The sequence below is a fragment of the Lepus europaeus genome, chromosome 3 (assembly GCF_033115175.1).
Source record: "Lepus europaeus isolate LE1 chromosome 3, mLepTim1.pri, whole genome shotgun sequence".
Taxonomy (NCBI): domain Eukaryota; kingdom Metazoa; phylum Chordata; class Mammalia; order Lagomorpha; family Leporidae; genus Lepus; species Lepus europaeus.
The window spans coordinates 32,487,003-32,511,473 of record NC_084829.1 but is presented as its reverse complement, the minus strand read 5'-3'; the positions used below and the strand labels follow the sequence as shown (position 1 = coordinate 32,511,473).

The window sequence follows — 24,471 nt, the reverse complement described above, 5'->3', positions numbered from 1 at the left end:
TCCTTCTTTGATGGCCCCATTCTTTCCACTGGGATCTCACTCACAGAGATCTTTCATTTAGGTCTTTTTTTTTCCATGGTATCTTGGCTTTCCATGCCTACAATACTCTCATGGGCTCTTCCACCAGATCCGAATGCCTTGAGGGCTGATTCTGAGGCCAGAGTGTTGTTTAGGACATCTGCCATTCTATGAGTCTGCTGTGTATCCCGGTTCCCATGTTGGATCTTTCTCTCCCTTTTTGATTCTATCAGTTAGTATTAGCAGTTACTTGTCTTGTTTGTGTGATCTTTTTGACTCTTAGACCTATCAGAGCTATCAATTGTGAGCTGATATTGATCACTTGGACTAGTGCGATGGCATTGGTACATGCCACCTGGGTGGGATTGTGTTGGAATCCCCTGGCACATTTCTGACTACACCATTTGCGGCCAGTCCGATTGAGCATGTTCCAAATTGTTCATCTCCTCCCTCTCTTTTTCCACTCTTAGATTTAACAGGGATCACTTTTCTGTTAAAATTTAAACACCTAAGGATAATTGTGTGTTAATTAGTGAGTTCAACCAATAGTACTAGAACAACAACAACAACAACAAATACTAAAAAGGATAAAGTGTCGTCTAAAGCGAAGTGATGCTATAACTAGTACTGAAACAGTATTTTTATACTATGTGTTTCTGTGTGGGCACAAACTGATGAGGTCTTTACTAATTATATACCGAATTGATCTTCTATACATAAAGAGAATTGGAAATGAAAAAAAAAAAAAAACCTGGTGTTAAAATGGAAATGGCATAGAAAATTAATTAATTTGAAAAAAAAATTATGTAGGATCTCTGTCTTTAATGTGCTGTACATTGCTATTTAATGCTATAACTAGTACTCCAACGGTAGTTTTTTCACTTTGTGTTGCTATATGGGGCAAACTGTTGAAATCTTTACCTAATATATACTTAACTGATCTTCTGTATATAAAGAGAATTGAAAATGAATCTTTACATGAATGGAAGGGGAGAGGGAGCGGGAAAGGGGAGGGTTGCGGGCAGGAGGGAAGTTATGGGAGGGGGGAAGCCACTGTAACCCATAAGCTATACTTTGGAAATTTATATTCATTAAATAAAAGTTTAATAATAAAAAAAAGAACCCTCAGGGCAGCCTGGGGGAAACAGCCCCTCCTCTTCCACCCCAACTGAGTTCCTCCACCTGGAAAATCAGGTCTCTTCTTTCTCAGCCCCAGGTGTCCCATGGAGGAAACCAGGGCACTATGCACACAGTGCCCAGGACCCCCCCCCCCCACCAGGACAGAGGACCCTGATTCAGGCCACTCACCCTGAAGGACGACCACCTCCTGCTTGCCTACAGCTCTTTAACCTCCAGTGGTGACCTGGGTGTCCCCTGAGAAGCGTCAGAGACAGACCCATCCCCACCGAGCCTGTGCTGCCTGTCCCCGGGGCCCAGCACCTGTGGCATCTGTGGCTGTGGTGTTCACCTAAATTTGACCCCACCCCCAGCCTCTTACTCCACGGGCACAGGTCCTGGCCCTGTGTTCAACTGGTGCCCAGGCAAGTTCCTGCTGACAGGAGAATCCTAATCTCTTTGCATTCAAAGATTTTGCGTGAGCAGCTAATGACCCTGGTGGGAGGCAGGGCCACAGAGAAGAGAAAATGAGCCTTGGTCAGAGAAAGACCCACGCACTGTTTGTAGGGGGTGGGGGCAGCTTTGGTCCTGGGAAGGATGGGCTCTAGGGCCCCTCTGCTGGCTCCCTGCAGCCTCGGCCACTCTGGGTAACTCCAGTTCTAGCAAAGTCCTTGGCCTTCCTGGACTCAGTGTCCTGATCAGCAAATGGGGGAGGTGACAGCAGCGCCCTCCAGTGCAGGGAGGGGTCCATGCCTTTGTGTCTCTGCAGTCACCCCGTGAGGTTAGAACAGGGCCTGGTCCCAGCAGACACTGAGGAGCAGAAGTGAGGGAGGTGAACAAAGGCTCAGTGCTCACTGCTGCCCTGGGCTCCCTGCACTGAGACTTTTCCCAGCCGCCCCCTCCCCTGTCCTGAGCCCCACCACACTCTCAGCCCCCTGCCCAGCCAGCTGCTCCCTGCCTTCCTCCTCCTCCCCCACAGGCGTCTTCAAGCCAGCTCACCTGCTCCTCCCTCCTCCCAGCTGGGACAGCTGTGACTTCCTGCAGGGTCTAACATTCAGCAGCTCCAGGAACTTCAGAGCCACAGAGACCCCAGCAGACTGCAAATCTCAGCGCACAACACTGGGGGCCCAGGCATCCTCATCCAAAGGAGGCAGTGGGTTCCCAGGAGACCAGAGGAGCAGCAGAGCTGGCACAGGTGCAGCGGCCTCTGCAGTGGCCCTGAGGCCCCACCAGGACCTCCCACCCAGAAGAGCCAGCCCCTCTTTCTCCTTCCACCATCTACAGTGAGAGCTTGCAGGGGCAGCCTGGGCAGGGAGTGCCCTGCCCTGTGGACCTCACTCCCTGTTGTCAGCAGGAGCGAAGAGCAGGAGACAGCACACAGCTACCCTGGGAGTGGCTGCAGCACAGCCTGCTTAGAGCTCACAGTGCCTCAGCCCCTCCCCCTCAGCCACCACCTGCCCCTGCCCAGCACCAAGACTTCCCCAGGCCGAGAGACACTAGGGAACTTCTTTTTTTTTTTTATGCCCTACCACATAGTTTTGTTTTTTTTTTTAAATTTATTTATTTATTTAAAAGTCAGTGTTACAGAGAGAGAAAGAGAAAGAGAGGCACAGAAAGAGAGAAGGTCTTCCATGCTCTGGTTCACTCACCAATTGGCCGCAAGAGCCAGAGCTGTGCCTATCCAAAGCCAGGAGGCAGGAGCCTGCTCCAGGTCTCCCACGTGGGTGCAGAGGCCCAAGGACTTGGGCCATCATCTAGTGCTATCCCAGGCCATAGCAGAGAGCTGGATCGGAAGTGGAGCAGCTGGGACTTGAATTGGCGCTTATATGGATGCTGGCACTTCGGGTCAGGGCTTCAACCTGCTACCCTACAGTGCCAGCCCCTATCTTACTTCTTGTTAACATGGAGGTCATACCTCTCTCTAAGTTATTTTTAGTGCTTTCAAACTAGTTTTCCATAAATATCTAAGCCATAAAACAACAATTAACACAAAGTATACGTGAGTGGCTGAAACCCCATGTGTGAGCCATGACCACTGCCTCTAGGGTCTGGAGCTGCAGCCGGATATCCAGCCCGGGCATTCTGTGGACACAGGTGTCTCAGCCTGGGTCTTAACTGCTACCCAAATACTCGCCCAACCCATCCCTTTTCTCAGAAGTAGTCTGATAAAAAAAATTCATTGACCTTGACAGTGTTAGGATAAAGAGCTTGTCTTCCCTGGGTTATTCTCCAGGAAACAGTGTTAAGAACTGTTTTCTAGTTTCTCCCTTTTTGAAAAATAAATGAAAACTGAGAAGACACATTTACACACATGAGCACACACACACACATACACTTGGGGTACACTTCTTGGTTCAACTTCATAAGTTTCCTTGCCATCTGTAACCAGCATCACCTGGCTGGTGGGCTGAGCTGTGACCAGGCAATCTGCTGAGCAGAGCCCTGGTGGATGCTCCTCCCTCTGGCTGCCACCTGCCCCTCAGGGGGAGGAGTCTGCGGCCCCCACCCCTGTCCAGGCTGTCAGCACCACAACTCATGTTTACAAGGAAATGTGGCTCAGGAACACCCGGATGCTCTCACCCCAACAAAGGGCCAGGGTCTGCCAGCCAGAGGTTGCCAGCAGAGAACTCATGGCCTGGGACCCCTGCCCAACCTGGCTCAGGACAGCCCACATCCACACCTGAAGGTCCAGGGCAGGTGTGGAGGTCTCCCTTCTCTGCAACCACCAAGATGCACAAGGGGCCTCAAAACATGGAAAACAGAATCAAAAGATCAGTTTACTTTGGTGCAAAATTTTATAATCTAATTTCTTTTTAAAAATTTACTTATTTATTTGAGAGGCAGAGTTACAGACAGAGAGAGGGAGAGACAGAGAGAGAGGTCTTCCATCTGCTGATTCACTCCCCAGATGGCTGCAAAGGCCAACCTGTTCATCTTCTACTGCTTTCCTATGTGCACCAGTGGGGAGCTGGATAGGAAGTGGAGCTGCCAGGACAATGGTGCCCACATGAAAATTTAATAAATTTATCAGTCTAATAAATAAGCAAAAAATAAATAAAAACTTGAAACGAAGTGGAAAGATGATGGCACAAGCAAAGAAAGCACATCAAGGAAGGAGGCAACAGCACCGACATGCCAAGTGGGCACCGGTTCGAGTCCCAGCTCCTCCACTTCCTATCAGGCTCCCTGCTATGCCTGGAAAAGCAGAAGAAGATGGCCCAAGTCCTTCAGTCCCTGAACCCAAGTGGAGACCACGACTAAGCTCTGGTTTCCGAACAGCTCAACTCTGGCCATTGCGGCCATGTGGGAAGTGAACCAGCAGATGGAAGACCATTCTCTGTCTCTCCCTCTCTTCTGTGACTCTACATCTCAAATAGATAAATAAAATTAAAAAAAAAAAAAAGGAAGGAGGCAGAGAGGAAGGCAGGCAGGGTTATGAAGAAAGAAGCCCGGATGTATCCAGGGTGGGCCCAGTGGACCCATCCACCCCGAGGGCCTCAGCGCTTTCTCTGGCTGGGCAGTGGCTGGGCCCCGAGCACCAGCGCCAGTGCTGCCCAGATGGGGGCCGTCAGCGACCTGGAGGAATTCTCTGACCCTTCGCTTCCAGTTCTGTGTAGATCAGGCCCTGCCTGGACCAGAGGGTGCGGCAGGCAAACCCTGGCGGAGGGACCGGAGGAAGTGGTGATGGGAAGACCCCGGTCTTGTCCCCCGAAAGGCAGAGGCTGCTGAGGCGCCATCAAACCTGAGAAGTGAGGCTGAGAGCACTGGACGGACGCCTGCCCTCTGCTGTCCCTGTGATGGACGCCTGCCCTCTGCTGTCCCAGGGCCCCACCCCACCCTCGGCCCCGCTCACTCCCCCGCGTTTCCCTCTGAGCAGCACACACGGAGTCTCCCTGCCCGTCCTCCTGCCTTACTGCGAGGCCTCTGCTGTCCTCCTGTCCCAGCTGAGACCCGGGGTCCCGAGGTGAGGAACCCACCAGGGTCAGCCCTGCCGGCGCCAGCTCCCCCCAGAGTCCCGCCTGCTCCCAGTGGGGCCACCACGTGGGGGGAGCAGCCCTAGCGGTGTCCAGGGCTCTGGTGGGGGGGAGGCCTAGGACCTGGGGGGGCTCTTCCAGAAGTCCCTGGAAATGCATTTAGGAAAAGCACAGGGATGTCATGCTTGGACCCAAAATAAACATCGTTTTTCATTCTCCTTCTCCGTGAGCTCCCCATTATTTAAAGGAGTGCGTGTTCCCAGCAGTGCGGAGATCCTGGCTCCAAACCCCTGCTCCAGAACTCTGCACAGCACAGGCCCCAGAGGAGCAGGGCCAACCCAGAGGCAGCGCCAGCGGCACCGGGTTTCCCAGCCCTCTGCTGCCCTCTTGTGGCCAGCACTAGCAGACAGCAGCACTTCCCAGCAGGAAGGCGCTGACAATGCAGTCCAGAAACCTAAGTAATGTGGACAGGAACCCAGATCCAAAAGACCACGCAGTGCAGGACTGCAAATGCATGCAGTGAGAGAGCGGCAGGAGGAGCTGCGGTGAGAGAAGTGACGCGAGGAGCTGGCTCCCTGGCCAGCTGAGGAGGAGGTGAGGTCGGGAAGGGACAGAAAGGATTGTCCTGGGGGCTGGGAGCACTCGCCTTGATCCGGGATGGTCACACAGGTCACCTGTGTGAAACGTGGTCGCATAGGACTCTGGAGAGCTTCAGACTTCATGCTGTGCTATGGACCAGTTTGAAAGTCAGGGGCCGCTGGGGCTGCAAGCCAAGGCCGCCGTGGACAGAGCGCACAGTGCAACCTGGGCTCAGCTGGTCTCACTCCTGTTTCTCCTGCGGGTGTCCTGGGGCCGGGTGCTCTCTCTCCTGCTCTTGGCCTCCTTCTGCACTTGTAGTATTCAGGCTTCTGCACACAGAGCTGACAGGGCCTGGGTGCAGATTATGTCACATAATCCATGAAACCATTCACAGGCTGCACTGTCAGCTCCTGTATTTTTTTCACGGCACACTCGCCTCCCTACAGCTGGGTCGTCAGTACCTATGTCCAGCCAGGGAGGTGGGAAGGTGGATGGTGGTCAGTGCACAGTGATGGGGCAGCTGCACAGGTCAGGGTTCTGAGCTCCCCTGGAGCCTGGAGGCAGAGGCCTCACCCTTCCTGCTGACTGTACTGCAGAGAACGGCCTCTGGTCCCCCAGAGAAGCTCCGGAGCTGCAGGAGACACACGTGTGCAGCCGTGAGCTCCTCTGAGTAAATCTCTGGGAAGGAGGTTGGGCCCATCCTTGGCATCAGCAGAACAGATCCTGAAATTTCCCTGCAGGCAGCCCTGAGCTTTCTCAAGCAGGCACTGCAGGGGGGCTGAGGTCAGCCAGGGACAGGCCTCCTGCTGCCAGGGGACCCTGGAGCCTGGCTGTCACTGGTGGAGGGGTCTGCAGTGGTCACCACTGGGAGAGCAGCGCCCCCAGGGGCAGTCACAGGACCACTGTTCCAGAGCCCCAGGACCCCAAGCTGTCCTCTCTAGCAGCACCAGGCAGACACTGACACAGAGTGGTCACCCAGTGAGGAGTCACCCACGTCAGCCAGAAACCAGGGAGAAGAGGGCCGAGAGAGAGAGAGAGAGAGAGAGAGAGAGAGAGAGAGGTGGAAGTGCAGACAAGTTGTCCTTCAGCTGGGCCCCTACTGACCAAACCCCAGGAAGCTTCCCTGCAGCGGGAAGGAGGTCCTCCAGGGAGCGTGGCCGGGTCCACAGTCGTCCTCCTGTGACAGAAAGGACAAAGCCCGGTCCTTACGAGGGCTGTGCTTCTCTGTCAGTCACTGGGTGCCCGGTGCTGATCAGGGTCTGGGACAGTGCTCACCACATCCTCCACATTAGACTCCTCTCCTTACAGAGGAGGGGCTGAGTGAGGCTTGGAAGCTGCTCTGATCAACGTAACACAGCAGGTGAGTGGTGCTGAAGGCAGGACTTGAACCCAGTGTCACATTCCCAATTGTGTTTTTCCACTCTTCTGTTAGCCTCTCCACCTACAAGCTCCCACCATGCCTCTTGTTGCAAAAAAATATTTTTTCTCTGAAGCTGGCTCTGTGATGCAGCAGGTAAGTGTCAGCCTGTGATGCCTACATCCTATATGGGCACCAGTTGGGGCCCCATCTGCTGCACAGCCATTACATCTCCCTGCTAATGGCCTGGAAAAGCAGTAAAGATGGCCATGTGCTTAGGCCCCTATCACACACATGGGAAACCTGGAAGTAGCTCCTAGCTCCTAGTATCAGCCCGGCTCAGCCCTTGCTGTTTTAGCCATTAGGAAGTAAAACAGCAGATGGAGGATCTCTCTCTCTCTCTCTCTCTCTCTCTCTCTCTCTCTCTCTCTCTGCCTCTGTCATGCTGGTGTGAGCACATTCAGAGGCTGTATAGTAGGGCGTGCACAGCACCACTCCATCATCACATGGGATGTGTACTGCATGCAGCATCCACTGAGCAGGCCCTGCCTCACAGGTGAGTTACAGGAAGACACGGCCCAACGCCCATGGCCCCTCCCGCACACAGCATTGCCTTTCCCCACCCAGTCTGTGCCTGTGGTCCCATGGGGAGCTCCTAGGGTCACCTGACAGGGGAGAGAAGGCTCAGCCTGACTTACAAATGGTTCTGATGCAGGCAGGCACCACCTAGTGGGCAGTTGTAGCACTGCAGCCCCTTTCTGGGACGTCAGTGAGCACAGGGGTGAAGAGCATCTGACTGCTCACTTGCTTGGGGAAAAACACCCAGGCCTGGGAGTATTTGCCAGTTCACAGGCTGTGGCCAGTAGTGTGATGGGCTGGCCGAGGAGTTGGAAGGAATATTCTTGGAAAATTTGTGACAAAGACATTTGGGGAAGGGCTCTGTGGACTGACATCTCTGACTGTACAGAACGTGGACACTTGTGTTTCCCGTGAATGCTCCCCCAAGGCCGTGCTCAGCAGAGGAGGTGGTGATGACCAAGTGCTGGGATCTGGAGCTGGACAGTGACTGAGGGGCACAGGGGGGGCTGATGATGATCCTTACCTTGATGTGGATGTGACCTGTAGTGACATCACGGCTGTCAATCACGCAAGCCCTGGGAGTTCCTTTGAGACAAGAAGTTTTGAGGCCAAATGCACTGTGAGAAGTGGATGCAAAACCAAGGGTGTGTGTCTTATTTTGCAGTTGGTAGGGCGAAAAGGCAGTGAGTGAGACCTCGGCTGTCCAGACTGAGTAGCTGGAGACAGAGTGGTAGAAAGGATTCTTGAAGAAGACACTGCAGATAGGAGACTGAACCTCAGCCAGGGAGATCAGTTACATGGGCAGGAGAACAGGAATGAACCAAACACCTCACAAGGCACCTGCTGTCAGAGAAGGGGGATGAATACAAGTACAAAAGCATTGTGTATGTTTAGACTGCAGAAAAACTCAAAGCATCACCTTATTTAATAGAAAAAAGAGCATTCAACATAAGTGATTGGGTAAACCACAGTGCGGAAGCCCAAAACTCAGATTCAAGAGTAGGCTTGATTCCTGGCTGCTCTTCTTCTGACCCAGCTTCCTGCTAATGCATTCTGGGAGGCAGCAGGTGAGGAGTCAAGTGCTGGGACCCCGCCACCCATGTGGAGACCTGATGGAGTTCCTGGCTCCTGGCTTCGACCTGGGCTAGCACTGGCTGACTGGATGTTCCAGGAGTGAACCAGTGGATGGAAGAGCACTCTCATTCTCTCTCTCTCTCTCACTCTCACTCTTTTGTTCTGCCTTAAAAGGTGATGAAAATAAAATCATTACTTTCTTTTCAGAGGAAAAACTATAATCTATCACTTTTTTTTTTTTTTTGGACAGGCAGAGTGGACAGTAGAGGGAGACAGAGAGAAAGGTCTTCCTTTTTGCCGTTGGTTCACCCTCCAATGGCCGCCGCGGTAGGCGCGCTGTGGCCAGCGCACCGCGCTGATCCGAAGCCAGGAGCCAGGTGCTTCTTCTGGTCTCCCATGTGGGTGCAGGGCCCAAGCACTTGGGCCATCCTCCACTGCACTCCCTGGCCACAGCAGAGAGCTGGACTGGAAGAGGGGCCACCAGGACAGGATCGGTGCCCCGACGGGGACTAGAACCCGGTGTGCCAGCGCCGCAAGGCAGAGGATTAGCCTACTGAGCCGTGGCGCCGGCCTATAATCTATCACTTTTAAAGAAGCCTGTGATATCATCCTTGCCCCTGATTTCATCCCTCAAGAAATCCCTTTGCAAATCTCAGGTCTGTTTCTGCAGTGGGCAGAGCTCCCAGCTCCCTCAGTGCTGGCCACGTGCATCCTCCCCCAGTCGCCCAAGTGCCCTGCACTCTGCACAGTTCCTCCCTCACACCCATTTCCCTCAGGTTCTCCCTCTGTCCTTCTCTCCACACAGACTCCCCTGTTCCTACTCTTAGTTCTGGTTTCTTTGTCACTGTTAGTAATACTCACAGTCTTACCAATGGCATGATCTATGCCCTGGACACCATTCTAGCCTCTAGGCCCCACCGCCATTGCTGGAAGCCAGGTGACCCCATGGCCCAACCACAGGTGTCACCTCCACCTCTACCCGAATGGGATTCGCTGCTCCTACTTCTCTGCCTGCCCCCGGCAGTTTTAAGAGAATCTCTTCCTGAACACCTCTCTCTCTCTCTCTCTATCTCCCTCCCTTACACTCTCCCCTCTCTCTCCTTTTCCTTCTTCGCCCCATCTTTCTGGTCTGTCTGATTTTCCCCCAATAAAGCCTTTCCTTTACTCATGTTTGGTGTGGTTTGAGGTGGCCTTACAATCACCCTCCCTACTCCTCTTTTATGTTGTTTAAATGTAAGAAAATAGTGTACAATTTTCATAAGGTCATAAATACAACTCTAGGCAAAGATAGAAATCAAAGTATTTATTTCAGTAACTAATCAGTAATGGAACTGGTACAACTGCACTTCAGGGAATGTTTGGAAAAATAGACTGTGCATTATCCATCAAGAAAGGCATTGGAAAATATTTGGGGTCTTCATTGTGGCCCAGAGGATAAAGCCTCCTCCTGCAACACTAGCATCCCTGAAGGGCTCCAGTTCAAGTCTTCTGATTCAGCTCCCTGCCTATGTGCCTGGGAAAGAACCTGAGGATGGCCCACGTGCTTGGTCCCAGGAGCCACGTGGGAGACCCAGACGAAGCTCCTGCTCCTGATTTCAGCATGGCCCAGCCTGGTCACTGAGGACATCTGGGAAGTCAACTAACAATGGAAGATCCCTCTCCCCCCCCCCATGCACCTGTGACTTTCAAATAAAACAAACAAATCTTTTTTTAAAAAATGAGTAAGTACACTGGGTAAGAGGGTAAAGTGGCAAACATCTTATGGGGCAACAAACTATAGGCTTTGGGATACTCAGAAAAGTATGTGGTATCTTTGATCAATATGAATTCCCAAAATAAATGCACTGCAAAATGTACAATAAGATTGTGGGGAAATTAGTTACATGATGGACCCCAGGGGAAGTAAGGTGGGCGGAATCCAAAGTTGTTTACCACTAAAACTGATTGGTTGCACAACATCAGGGGAGGTAACAAAACTAGTAACAAGTGTATAGACATATGGCTAGTCCTATAGAAAGCCCCCCGTAAGGTGAATTTTTAAGTGGTTGGCTGGTCCTTAGCCCTGCCCCAATGACTCTGCAGTTTTGTACTATAAAAGGTTCTATTTCTCAGGAAGTAAATGAGTCCTTGCTAGACTTGGCTCCCCGCTGCGTCTGATTGTCTCCGGGATCGGGAGGCTGGGGAACGGACGAGCTGCGCACTCACCTTTCCTCGGACCCAGTCCATCCTTGTACGGGTGGACTAAGACCCAGCATCTGGCGCCCAACGTGGGGCCCGAACAGTTACATTTCGGCCGAGGCTAAGCGGTCTCTCAGGGTGAGTGAAACCTTTATTATGGGTAATTCTATTTTTAAGGCAGTCTGGGATACAGAAGAGACAGAGGAAGATATCGACAGTAGGAAAGATGAGGAGACACAGACAGTGGAGGTTAGAACAAAAGTAAAATTTCCTCCCCCCGCCTACATTTCGGAGGAGTCCAGGCCCCCGCCATACGCGCCTGGGAGCAAAGAGGGAGCGTCATTCTGTGTGGCCCCACAGAGGGACCTGTGTGACCTAAATCCCAATGGCCAGCCCTCCACTGAAAGACAGGGGCTTGGGGAGGTAACCTATGCGAAAGCTTGTCCGGTGGACATAAAGCAGTGTAAGGAATTGAACTCTGGGCCTGGGAACTCGCTGCCTCAGGCCTACCCTGTTAATTTAGCTCCGGGGGCTAATAGGCCCTTGGAATGGTACCCGTGGGAGGCCAAGGACCTCAAAGAACTCCGCAAGGCAGTAGCAGAGGATGGCCCAAACTCCCCCTGGGCCCAAACATTGCTACAAGATATAGCCTATCATCCATGCGTCCCCAAGGACTGGTTGGACGTGGCCAAAGCAGTCCTCACGAGTTCACAGTTCATAAAGTGGTGCGCCTTCTTTAAGGAGGAGTGCCGGGTGAGAGCCGAAGCTAACCGAGCAGCCCAGCCAGCTATCCCTATTACATACACTATGCTGGCTGGGACGGGGGAAGGGTTCTCTACGGGGATCCAGCAAGCTGTGCTACCTGCTCCGTACCGTGAACAAGTGAGGCAGGCAGGACTTAATGCCTGGTACAAGCTGGATGAGGGGCCCACAGAATCTCCCATCGCAGGGGTGCGACAAAAGCTGGGAAAGTCATTGCCAGATTTTGTAGCTAGGGCCGAACACAGTCTCCGTCGTAAGTTGCCAGCTGGGGACCTTCGGGATCAGTTTGTTAAAATGCTTGTTTGGGAAGGAATGAATGCTGATCATCGGAAGGCCTGCACTGGCCTGAGGGAGGCTCATAAATCCCCAGAGGCAGTTAAAACTAAGGTGGAGCCTTCAGGTGTGGCGGCAACCCCTAAAAGCCCAACACTGCCTCAACGCACTGCGCCTCCAATTCCGCCCATGTGGCCACCCCTTTATGGTTATTCCCCTCCCTTGAATCGCCCGCCGCCATCTTGTAAACAGCGTGCCTACCCAACCCCATGGCCAGTCCTGCTAGGCCCCGGCGTGCACAGTCTTCCCTATAAATGGGGGACCATGGCTTTCTCTGCACTCTCTTCCAGTCAGTGTAGCCTGTTGCACCCATGCAGGCCACAGCCAGATACTCTAGGGAGACTAGTTCTTGGGCTGCTTTTTTCCTCTCCATTTACAATTCAATGCTGTCCTCACTAGGAGGGGGAAGAAAAAATGCCTTTGGCTACCACTGGCCTTACCTAAAAGAACAAAAACCTTCATCCATTAACCCTTTCCAACCTAATGAGTCTTTATTTGCAGTTAATAAGACTTTTTCTCCAGCACTACGGAAGTCTCATTCCCTGCGGCTTTGTTTCAGATGTGTTTCCCTGTCCTAAGCAATGGGCTCCCATGCTGATGACCAGCTCTTTTCTGTGCTGCTGTAGTTAACTTATCTAAGAGTTTGCACGTGTCTTGAAGGTTTCGTGTTTTATTGGATTTGTCTGTCTTTAATGTTTAAGTGATTACCTAACTCTGATCAGATCTACCCCACAGCTTTGATTAAAATACTCAGGTTATACGTGCTAGTTTTTGGCTGAGTGGTTTGACTCTCTAACAGTTTAAATTCTCAAATGGAGTCTAACAACTTTGGGACTTCCAGTAGGATCCCTGGAACTCTCAAAGGATGGGGCTCTAAATTTGTTAAAGTAACAACTGTTTGAGTCAATTCAAATTATGCAAGGTATATTAAAATGTTGTGAATAATGTCAGACCTGTACTGTATTCATGTTCTTGCTTTCCAGCTAGAGTGGCCTTACAAAAATGAGTAAATTCTGTGTATACAAGCCCTTATATTGTTAACTAAAGTAAGCCAATACAGATTGGTTCAGAGAATTAAGTTAATGCCAAAGCCCTTCGGTTTGCTTGGTAACTCACTTGCTCGGTTTTATGCTTTAAATTTGTTTCTCTTAACGAAATTTGTTTCTCTTAACGATGAAGATCTTTTCAAAGTTGTAAACATGTACTAGTGTCCATGTTTGCTGTCCAGCAGGAGTTAATGGTGTGGTATTCATTAATAACTCAGTGTCTTATAAGAGAGACTTTTTGAGTTTGTTAGCATGTATTCTCATAGATTGTCCATACATGACAATTCAAGACTATGTAAAAGTAACTACAGGTATAAAGTTTCAGAAGGTGTGAGCAAGTCATGAAAGGTTTTAAAAGGTTTACAACTTTAAAATTGTTTACAGAGTTTTCTTTAAGTTACGTGCTAATGCCAAAATTACATTGACCTAAAGCTGAAGTAAAAAATGTGCACTAATGTTAGTAAATATCTGGAAATGGTCTAAGTCGTAAATCTTGGAATCTGTTTTTGCAAAAACTGTAACGTCTATTTTAACAGTGTCTGATTAATGGGTTACTCTGCCATTTCTAAAGTTAGGTCCTTTTTAGCTCTGTTAAATAGTTCTAAGTTATGTGAGGATTTTGTGTACTAACTCTTATGTTCAAGGTGTTTATTTCTGGTTTATTCAATAACAAAAAACATAAAATTCATGTTCTGTCAAGGTAATCTATTGTGTACTCTACTGTCTCTGTTAAGTTCAAATTGATGAAAAGCATTGCTAAATACCTTTATGATTAGATCTGGTCTAAAAGTGTTAAGATCATCCTGTCTAATAAAGGGCTATCATTTCAGGAATTCTATTCTAACCAGATACTCTAAGTTCTCTTGGCACCTTTAACAAACTTTCTAAAAATCAAAGTTCTAAATTCTCTAAACTTTTGGTATCTTCAAAAGGGCCCCTGGAGATATCAAAAGATATATCTCTCATATTACAGAGATAATAACCAATTGGGATGTTTAAAAGTGCTGCCAAGATATAAAACGATTCAGCCCTCTACTAAAATTCCTCACAACCCACAGGAACAGGCTATGGTGGAAAAAAAACAAAACAAAACAAAACAAAAAAACAAAAAAACATCAATGCCTCAAAAAACAGTTATTAAAACAAAAAGGGGGAGTGGCTACCCCCCATCTACAGTTACATAAGGCCTTGTTTACTATCAATATTTTAGATTTTTCGAAAGGGTCAAGGGAGTCAAGGTTCCAAAAACATTGGGGACATTTAACCGCTAAACCTCAGATGCTCGTTAGATGGAGAGTCCCTCTCACCCGACTCTGGAGAGGGCCTGACCCACTGATTCAGTTGGGAAGAGGATTTGGCTGTGTGTTCCCCATAGGGGAGTTGACTCCAATTTGAATACCGGCCAGAAATATCAGGCCTATGCCCGATGCAAGTAACAACCCACCCAGGGAGCGGTTTGCCCCTGAGGGAGATCCCCTTGTCTTTCCTCTTCCAGAAACGGATGGAGATCCAGAGGCAGGTGATGATGCGGACGCTACTCTTCACTGTGATCCTGAAGTGCCCAGCCCAGTGACGGGGGATTCAATGACCCAAACGTGATCATCAAAACACTTCAGGAGGACCTAAAAAAGACGAAGAGAACTCCAAGAAAGCCCCCTTTGGACGGGCCTTAATGGACTCTTTCCCTACCTCTTCTCTTTCTTGGACTGCTTCTTACCCTGCTTTTAATCCTTGCTATTGGCCCATGCATAATGAATAGCCTTATACAGTTTATACAACAGCACATAGAGGCAACAAGGGTAAGACAGGTTGAGGTTCATTACTAGAGGCTGCTAGCCACAAAGGGCTATGATCCCCTGAACTGGAGAAGTGTCCCCGGTGCTCTCCACATTGCCAACGACGGGTAAGATTCCGGATGGACCGGAACAACCTAAGACAGGCGGTGGAGAAAGCTCACCACGCTCCCATAATAACAAGTCACGCGACACCCCAAGACGGGTAAAGCACCCAGCGTCCTGCACCAACCTAAGACAGGGCTCATGGCCAAGCTGCCTGGGTTACCAATGACGGGTAAGGGCAAGGACGGCCAGGGGCAACCTAAGACAGGGACCGCGTGCTAAAACAAAAAAGGGGGAATATGTGGGGAAATTAGTTACATGATGGACCCCAGGGGAAGTAAGGTGGGCGGAATCCAAAGTTGTTTACCACTAAAACTGATTGGTTGCACAACATCAGGGGAGGTAACAAAACTAGTAACAAGTGTATAGACATATGGCTAGTCCTATAGAAAGCCCCCCGTAAGGTGAATTTTTAAGTGGTTGGCTGGTCCTTAGCCCTGCCCCAATGACTCTGCAGTTTTGTACTATAAAAGGTTCTATTTCTCAGGAAGTAAATGAGTCCTTGCTAGACTTGGCTCCCCGCTGCGTCTGATTGTCTCCGGGATCGGGAGGCTGGGGAACGGACGAGCTGCGCACTCACCTTTCCTCGGACCCAGTCCATCCTTGTACGGGTGGACTAAGACCCAGCATAAGATAACTTATAAATCTCTCTAAGTGCTACAACAGTGATGTCTAATCACTGCTTCTGAAGCTATTAAGGCAGCTGGTGCGCTTAGCTACTGAGATCACTCCTGGGGCCCACACTGTGGTGTAGCGGGTAGAGCCACTGCCTGCAGTGCCTGCATCACATGTGGGCAGTGGTTCAAGTCCCAGCTGCCCTACTTCCAACCCAGTTCTCTGCTATGGCCTGGGAAAGCAGTGCAAAATGGCCCAAGTCCTTGGAAAACCGTACCAACATGAGACCTGGAAGAATTCCTGGCTCCTGGCTTCAGATTGGCACAGCTCTGGCACATGTGGCCATGTTGGGGGTGAACCAGCAGATGGAAGACTTCTCTCTCTTTGCCTCTGTTTCAAGCTCTATGCAACTCTGCCTTTCACATAAATAAATAAATCTTTAAAAAGAAGAGAGAGATCACTCCTGTTTTGGTAAATAATATCACATCATCTGCATGCCTGCCTTTTCTGTCTCTTTCAAAGAAAGAAAATCCAAAAGCAATGCAGTGTCATGAAGATACCTGCAAAATGGAATGGGGATAAACAGGACAGCTAATATATGAGTACACTGAGAATACATAAAATCCAGGAAAGGACCTCGTAGAGTAAGTGTATGGTCTTATTCCTGGGGTGAGGCATTTTGATAAATGTGTGAGCACCTCAGCTCCCCTTTCCACACGGTGTGAGCAGCTCGGCGCCCTCCTCTGGGCTGCACTGTGGCTTAGAGGATTACATCAGGCAGAGTCCACTCAGGAGACGGAAACCACATCAGTCACCTGAGCAGGGAAAATGTAACCTAAAAACTACTAACTAGAGAAATGTGGTTCACTACTGAGGAAAAGAAAGCTCTAAGAAGACAAAAGGGTGGCACTGTGTTGCAGCCAAGCTTAGGACAACAGAATCCCTCAGCACAGTGCCTGGTTCAAGTCCCGGCTACTCTGCCTCTGACCCAGCATCATGACAACACAACCAGGAAGGTAACACATGCAGGTTCTTCAGCCCCTGCCACACAGGGTGGTGAAGATGAGCCACTGACTCCCGGCTGCAGCCTGTCCTAGCCCCAAATGCTGCAGACATGTGGGGATGAATAAGCCGGCAAAAGATCCCTCTCTCCCTCTCTCTCTCTCTCTCTCTGTCATTCTCTCTCTGGCTTTCAAAAAAAATGAGAATAAATAAAAACATACAATATATATGATTATAATATAAACCAAATATAAAACAATTTATATACAACATCATAAGTTTAAGGACAGAAGAAGAAAATGATTACTATGTACAAAGACATACACAACATACACAAGACAAGCAAAGACAAAAATTAGTCAGCGTTCTAAGGAAGTAATGAAATTCCTGAGGCAGAGTAACTTGACAAAGACAAGAAGTTTATTCTGGCTCACAGCTCTGGGGAGCCAAAGTCCAAACAGCACAATGCAGACTGTCACAGGGGCTGCCTTTGAAAATCACAATATGGCCGCATCACCCACTTCTCTCTGTGTCCGTGAGGGTCCTTTACCACCCCCATAAATCCACCAAGATTCAATCATAGGAGCTCTGCCCTAACAACCTGCTCCATTCCAATCACTTCACAAAGTTCTCAACTCTAAACACAGTAATTTGATTAAGTTTCCACCCCCTCATTCCCGTTAATCTACAACTTATAAGACTGCACTCTCAACTGAGCTTGGCAACACAAACATTGAAACCATAGCAGCTCCTGTCTTCCTTATTGGCATAACTGGTTACAAGGCCAGCCTATCCTAAACCAGTTCCAACAGCTGTGAACTTGCATCTTCTGGTCTTTGAACACAGGCATGAACCAGCAGCTCTCATAACCATGAGATGAGAAAGCTCTTGCCCCAGAGGCTTTGTCCCAGGAGCCTGCAGCCCAGCAAGAGTCTCACTGAGGAGTCAGGGGCAGTGAGGGCCCCTTTGGGGCTCAGGGCAGCAATGGAGACTCAGCCCCTGGGGGAGATCCATCCACTCCAGAGCCTGAGCTGAGCCCCTCCCCTGGGGGCCTCACAGCCCCCTCCAAAGAAGGAGACTTGCTAAGGGGCACAGGGAGCCCCTCAGAACCCTTCTCTGTGGAGCAGATGGTCAGGGTCATGTCTCCTTGAAGCATGAAGCATGGAAAGAGGGTTCCAGAGAAAGAAGCTTTGGGGAATGAGAAAATGTGGGAGCCGTCAGTCATGTTGTAGAAGGAGACGTCCCCCTCACTGTAGTCCAGGAAAATCCCCACCCTGCGGGGATCCTGCCTAAGGGATAGAGTCTGTAGAGGCTTAGTCCAGGCAAGGTAGCTATTGTAAAATGAACTCACAACCCAAAACCCCTCATCTGGGGACTCTCTGCACCAGCCTGTGCTTGTCACATGCTCCCTACAGACCCCCAGAACCCAGTCGCCGGACTTTCCTTTGCTGATCTCCACCTCCCAGTAACATCTTCCTGACGTGATGCCCTCAAGGCCCAACACACTGTAGATGTCGTCAGGGCCCTTAGGGGTGGTCTGGCAGGTCACACTCTTCCTTTCAGGAGAGACTGCAAGAGTCTGATGGGCAGAGCCTGGATCCAGAGTGACAGACCCTGCAGGGAGAATTTCCAATCATGCAAGTTCCCTTCCTACCCCACAGCAAGCATGCACAACCACCCCCAGACCCACCTAGCTGCATGGGGGAGGGGCAAGGCCCTTGAGATAAGGACCCTGGGATGGAAGCCCATGGCCTGCAAGCAGGAGGAGGAACCAGGAGACCTCTCTGAGGTCACACATGTCAGAGACTTTCCTGTCACCTCAGCCCCCACCCCACCACCACTGATGGTGCCAGCATCTGTACCAGCACAGAGAACTGAAGCAGAGGCCAGAGCCATGGGGGCACAGGGAGGAGCACCCAGAAAGAACACGAAGTCACTCACAGGCCTGGAACCGTTCCTTCCGCCAGTCTACAAGAGAACACACATTACATATCAGGGGTCTGCACAGACTGCACAGGTCAGCCCAGCACCTGCTCTTCTGAAACAGTGATGGGGGAAATGTGTGGGAGACATTCAGCTGATGGTCTGTGTCACACACACACACACACACACACGGCAGTCTTTCCCCCAAGCCATAAAGCTTAACACCAGAGACTGAGAGGCTGGCCTCTGACCATACAAAAAAGGCATTTCCCAGATTTCTTCTCAAATTATGCTTCTCACATCCCTAAACACAAAAAAATCATGGAAGTTAGATTTTCTTTTTAAATTGGAGAGGGGTGTGCTCAGAACAAGGGGACTGAAGAATGGCTCCTCTGTTTACAACACACCCAACAGGAATCTTGGGTCATTGTGATGAGGTGCATAATACTTGTGGCCTCTTCACAAACAAATGCCCTACACACATGCCCTGTGCACCTTCATGTGGTACCGGGAAGGACATGGCACGAGGCTCAATATTGGAAGAAATGTTGCAGTGTTCAGTGGAGGACATCACCACATACAGTCTGTCTAGTCTGTGCCTTGGTGTGCCCTGGATTTGAAGTAGGCAGGCATACAGGTTAAAATCCATTAGGTTTGTGAGCCGGAAGACCACGCCTTCGCCATGCCTCTATGTGACCTCATGCCCCTACCGGGCCACACCTGGGTGTCCACCAGCCAATCAGGTTAATTAACCACTCCCCTTTGGAAATGGGTTAAAAGCCGGACACGGTGTATCCAGCCTCTCTCTTCTTTGCCCTGGCCTCTTGCCAGGGGGCTGTTGACGATAGCCCTGCACCTCCAAGGCACATGGCCTTCAGGCCACGTGCCCTAGGCTTCCTGGTCTAAATGCTCCTCCACGTGGCTGGTTCCTGGTGCTAAGTATGAACCCAGATTTACCTTTCTCTCTCTCTCTCTCTTATATAAAGCTCTCACTCTCCTATGCATCTTTCTCACTAAATAAAAGCTTAAAATGTACCATGCTGCCTCGTTTATTTATGCCGGTATTTAGAATTCTCTAAATATTAGGCAAGAACCCTCTCAGGCTTATTAATATTAGGGATTTATTAATAAGCATATGGTGATATTGTATGGCACCCCAAATTCCGGTAACAATGTGGCAGCACAGATGGCACTGCTGGGGAACTTTAAAGGGCCACATTTTGATATAAATTTTAGGAGGACCTTCTCCGATATCAGATTGTCTTAGAAGTAAAGGATTTCAGGCTGGCGCCGTGGCTTAACAGGCTAATCCTCCGCCTTGTGGCGCCGGCACACCGGGTTCTAGTCCCGGTTGGGGCGCCAGATTCTATCCCGGTTGCCCCTCTTCCAGTTCAGCTCTCTGCTATGGCCCAGGAAGGCAGAGGAGGATGGCCCAAGTCCTTGGGCCCTGCACTCGCATGGGGGACCAGAAGAAGCACCTGTCTCCTGGCTTCAGATCAGCGAGATGCGCCGGCCGCAGTGGCCAGTGGAGGGTGAACCAACGGCAAAAAGGAAGACCTTTCTCTCTGTCTCTCTCTCTCTCTCATTATCCACTCTGCCTGTCAAAAAAAAAAAAAAGAAGTAAAGGTTTTCAACTTCTCTTTTTAAGAAAAATAAAAGAAGAAATTAGGGAATTCAAATTTCCAGTGCCTCCATTTACATCAGAAGCACTGACTGAGCTGAACTTGCAGGCAACCTGTACCAAGGTGGACAGAGGAGGCTACAACTGGCTGACGTGAACCTGGAGGATGATTCTAGATGTCCCTGTCCTAATCCCTAAACCTGTGGCTCTGTCACCTAGGGAAAGGGAGCTTTTGCACATGGCATAAAGTTGAGGTACTTCATTCGATGATCCAGGTGAGCCCAATCACATCATGTGAACCCTGAGAGCACACAGCCTGCCAAGGTGTGTGTGGCCAGAGAAAGTAATAGAGTGAGGGAACCAGAGTTGGAAGATGTGTACCTTGCTGTCTTTGAAGACAGAGGAATGGGACCATGTACTTAGGTGTGCAAGTGGGTTCACATGCTGGGAAATCCAGGAGCTGACAGAGGGAATGCAGACTTGCAGGTGTTTTAGCCCAGTGAGACCTGTCTCAGACTTCTGACCCACAGAGCTATAGCACAGTCAATGTGTGTGGTGGAGCCACCAAGGCTCAGGTCATTTTTCTGGCAGCAAATAGGAACCTCCTACAATCACGTGTGCTTGGGAGCTACACCCAGAGTGGAGTAGATCTGGCAGGAGAAGGCATCTGGAGAGAGCACGAGGACCCTTGGAACCTGAACATGGGGAAGGCATGACCCAGAAGTTCCCACGCAGTGTGGTCTGAGATGCAGGGACTCAGAGGGGCCCAGAGAGCCAGTGGGCAAGGGAAGGTCTGGGATGGAGGCAAAAGCGACTCAGTGCATCAATTTCTCATTCTAAGCCAAGTCTCCCAGACCACGTATTCCACTCTCATAGAACAGGTCATCAACAGCGCCCAGATGATCAGACAGGACCTGCCCTGCCCTTCCTCAGCTGACAACAACACAGGGGCTTCAGGACCAGCTAAGCCCCACCTCCCCAGCATGAGCATCTGGAGGGCACAGGAAATGTCTCCCAGATTTGCCCAAGGCTACTGCATCCCTCCCACCTCCATGCTCATCCCTGGGGAGCAGAAAGCTAGATATTAACTTAATTGATTTGCTTGATAGGAAACAAAATCACATCAAATGGTGGGGCCGGTTGATGTAACTTCTGGAAGAACAGTGAATGTTTAATTTACTTGTTTTTCACCAAGACTTTAGTTGTCTAAGAAACTGTAAAGTTCTGTACCATAATGGAAGAGGAGGAGGAGAAAAAGGGAAAGGGAGGAAAAGGAGGAGAAAACAGAACCAGGATTCACTTTTGAGAGAATAGCACAGCAAGTACTGTTTAATAAATACAACATAAAATTCACTTAATTTTCATAAGAAATATGCAAGTTAGGAATTGTTTCACATTGATAACTAGAGATCAGACATTTATACAGTTGTGAACTCACCATGGGAAAAACTTGATTTATAGTAAGATGGTGTTTGTTCTTACAAAACAAATAGGTGGGGCCAGCACTGTGGCATAGCCAGTAACGCCCCAGCATTCCATGTGGGCACTGACTTGTGTCCTGGCTGCTCCCCTTCCCACCCAGCTCCTTGCTAATGCACCTAAGAAAGCAGCAGAAAATGGCCTGGGTACTCGGGCCCCTGCACCTACATGGGAGCCTCAAAGGAAGCTCTTGGCTCCTGGTTTTGGCCTGGCCCAGCTCCAGCCGTTGTGGCCGTTTGGGAAGTGAACCAGTGAATGGAAGGTCTCTCTCTCTCTCTCTCTATCTGCCTCTTTCCCTCCCTCTCTTTCTCTCTCTCTCTCTCTATTTCTCTGTAACTCTTTAAAATAAATAAATAAATATTTAAAAATATCAAATGAGGACAAGACTCCAATAATCATACAATTATAAGATATAAACTCAACAGAGAAAGGTTATGGTAAGAGAAGACTGTATGATCTCACCTTTTATACAGAAGTCTCCTGGAGACAGATTCTATAAGGTGGCTCCCTGTGCACCTGCTACCCAGGCCTCTTCCCCTTAGAGGGGGCCATGACTGTTTCTCACTGTCCACATCTCTGACCATGAGCAGAAGCATACAGACCAGGGGTGGGGGAGGGGGAGCACATTACACAGGGCCAGAGAGCACAGCTCCTCCCGTCACCACAGTGACCCCCACTGCCCTAGCGTCTCCCTTACCCTGTTCCTTCCCTCACTGCTGCTGGAAGATTGAAATGTTCTCCTTATCAGAGGCAAGCGTCACTAGATGCTTATTTCAAAATGACACTTTTAAGATTTACTTTATTTTAAACTGACTCATTTTGGGGCCCAGGTATGGGGACAGAGTCTTTCATCTGGTTCACTCTCCAACCGTCCACAATGGCCAGAGCTGGACAAGGCCAAAGCCAGGAGCCAGGAGTTTCCTCTGGGCCTCCCATGTAGGTGTGGGGCCTGAAGCATCTTGGCCATCCTCCACTGCTTTCCCAGGTGCATTAGCAGGGAGCTAAGTGGAACATCTGAGATGCAAACAAGCACCCACAAGGGATGAGGGCACTGCAGGCAGTGACTTACCCCACAACGTGATAGCGCCAGCCCCTTCAAAACGGCTTTTAAAATATGTAAGTTTGGGGAGCTTGTGTTGAGCCTGACAGCTGAGACACCCGTGTCCCACATCAGAGTGCCTGGATTCAATCCCTGGATCCAGGTCTTTTGTTTGTTTGTTTGTTTTGTTTTGTTTTTTAATGAAAGAGAACAAAAATGAAGCAAGTTTATTTAAGTGATTTCACCGCTCAGTGCCTTCTCACATCACTGCCCCAGAAGACACCTTTGTTTCCACTTGCCTCTTCCCTTTGCTCAGCTCACAGGAGTCATCTTCAAAGCTCCAACCTTGGAGACCTGAATTTTTTCCAACCTTTCCCCTGGGTTTATTCACCACTGCTCGATATTCAACCGCTGACACTCTAAGTTTTCCCTACAGAGTCATTCACACTTGATCTGACCCTGCAGCTGAGATGGTCTTTTCAGACTTGAAAATCACCCTTAAGGGCAGCCACAGGACCTGGAAATGCTAAGGTTTCCTGATCTTCCACATCATTTCCTTCATACTCAATCCCCTGGATAAACTGTAAAATGTTCTGCTTAAAGAACTTCTGTGCCAGGTCTGCTACATTTTCTCCATTATCTTTGAAGGCTTTCAAAGCTTGTGTTCCTCTGCTCGTTCTACAGAGTAGGAATTTGAGACAGTGAAGGTGGCCTTCCAGGGCTGCTAATGAACTGGAAGGTTTCCACTGTGGCCCACACATTCTATGCTACATCCCCACTTAAAAAGAAGCTGCAAGCAGCCAAGTCCCCCAGGAAAAGTGGCCTCATGTACAGGTCTCTGTTCTCTCATCAGCCACCCTGGGATCCTGGTCGCCTTTGCCTAGCAGCTTGAGAACCTTCCCAAACTCTGAAGTGACAAGAAGGACCCAACAGCTAACTTACTGTCCCAGTCACATAGAGATTTTAATTGTTGGGAAGAGATAGCCAGCCTACCAAATTCTATCCCATCTATAAGAGTGTGTATTAGCACTAATGAACAGGAGTCCCTCACCACTCCACTTTGGAGCATTATTTGTAAAGTGAAAGAATGCCCATGAGTTGCAGTGAGATGTGAAGGAGTGTATCCACTACATCTTGAGCTGCTGAGTTTGAGACTTTCATCATGAGAGCCTACATACGGGGGCCGGCACTGTGGCATAATGGGTAAAGGCGCTGCCTGCAGTGCCGGCATCCCATATGGGTACCAGTTCGAATCCCAGCTACTCCACTTCAGATCCAGCTCTCTGCTAAGGCCTAGGAAAGCACTGGAAGATGGCCCAAGTCCTTGGACCCTGCAGTCACGCAGGAGACCAAGAAGAATCTTCTGGATCCTGGCTTTGGATAGGCACAGCTCTGGTCATTGTGGCCATCTGGAGAGTGAACCAGCAGAAGAAAGGTTCTCTCTCTGCCTCTGCCTCTCTGTACCTCTGCCTTTCAAATAAAAAAACAAATCTTTGGAGAAAAAAAAAAAAAAGAGCATCCTGAACTCTGGCTGCAGCTATGTGGGCTGCCGTCCAACCTCTTAGAGTTCCTTTTGTGATGTCAGCTCCACACCAGAGTTAGCTCCAGCTCTGGACTCTAACTTCCTCCCATTGTAGACTGAGGAGGCAGCAGCGATGGTTGAAGCATTTAAGGAATGAACCAGGGGATGAAAGTGCTCACCTGCTCTCTCTCTCTCTCTCTCTCCCTCTCTCTCTCAAATAATAAGATGCTTTATTTTAGATTTTTCCTGAAATTGACCTACACGGTGTCCAGGAATCAATTCTATTTCACACACCCTGTAACCCCTCCGCATACTCCCTACATTCCAACACCAGGGCTGGGCCTTCAGCCACTGCA

At 49.8% G+C, this 24,471-nt stretch overlaps 1 protein-coding gene and 1 non-coding gene across 2 annotated transcripts in view; one reads left to right on the top strand and one right to left on the bottom strand.

Moving 5' to 3' along the window:
* Positions 1 to 17,504: 17,504 nt before the first annotated feature.
* The window catches only part of LOC133756482 (butyrophilin subfamily 1 member A1-like), a 33,061-nt gene continuing 26,094 nt past the window's right edge, over positions 17,505 to 24,471 (bottom strand). Inside the window, exons 8-9 of the mRNA XM_062187161.1 lie at positions 18,473 to 18,499; positions 17,505 to 18,145 (exon numbers count right to left, since the gene is read on the bottom strand). Of these exons, the coding sequence (XP_062043145.1) occupies positions 17,505 to 18,145; positions 18,473 to 18,499 (668 nt within the window). The remainder of the gene's footprint in view (positions 18,146 to 18,472; positions 18,500 to 24,471) is intronic.
* On the top strand, positions 18,808 to 18,936 carry LOC133757268 (small nucleolar RNA SNORA11). Its single transcript, XR_009865639.1, has one exon. It is a non-coding gene; the product is annotated as a small nucleolar RNA SNORA11 (small nucleolar RNA).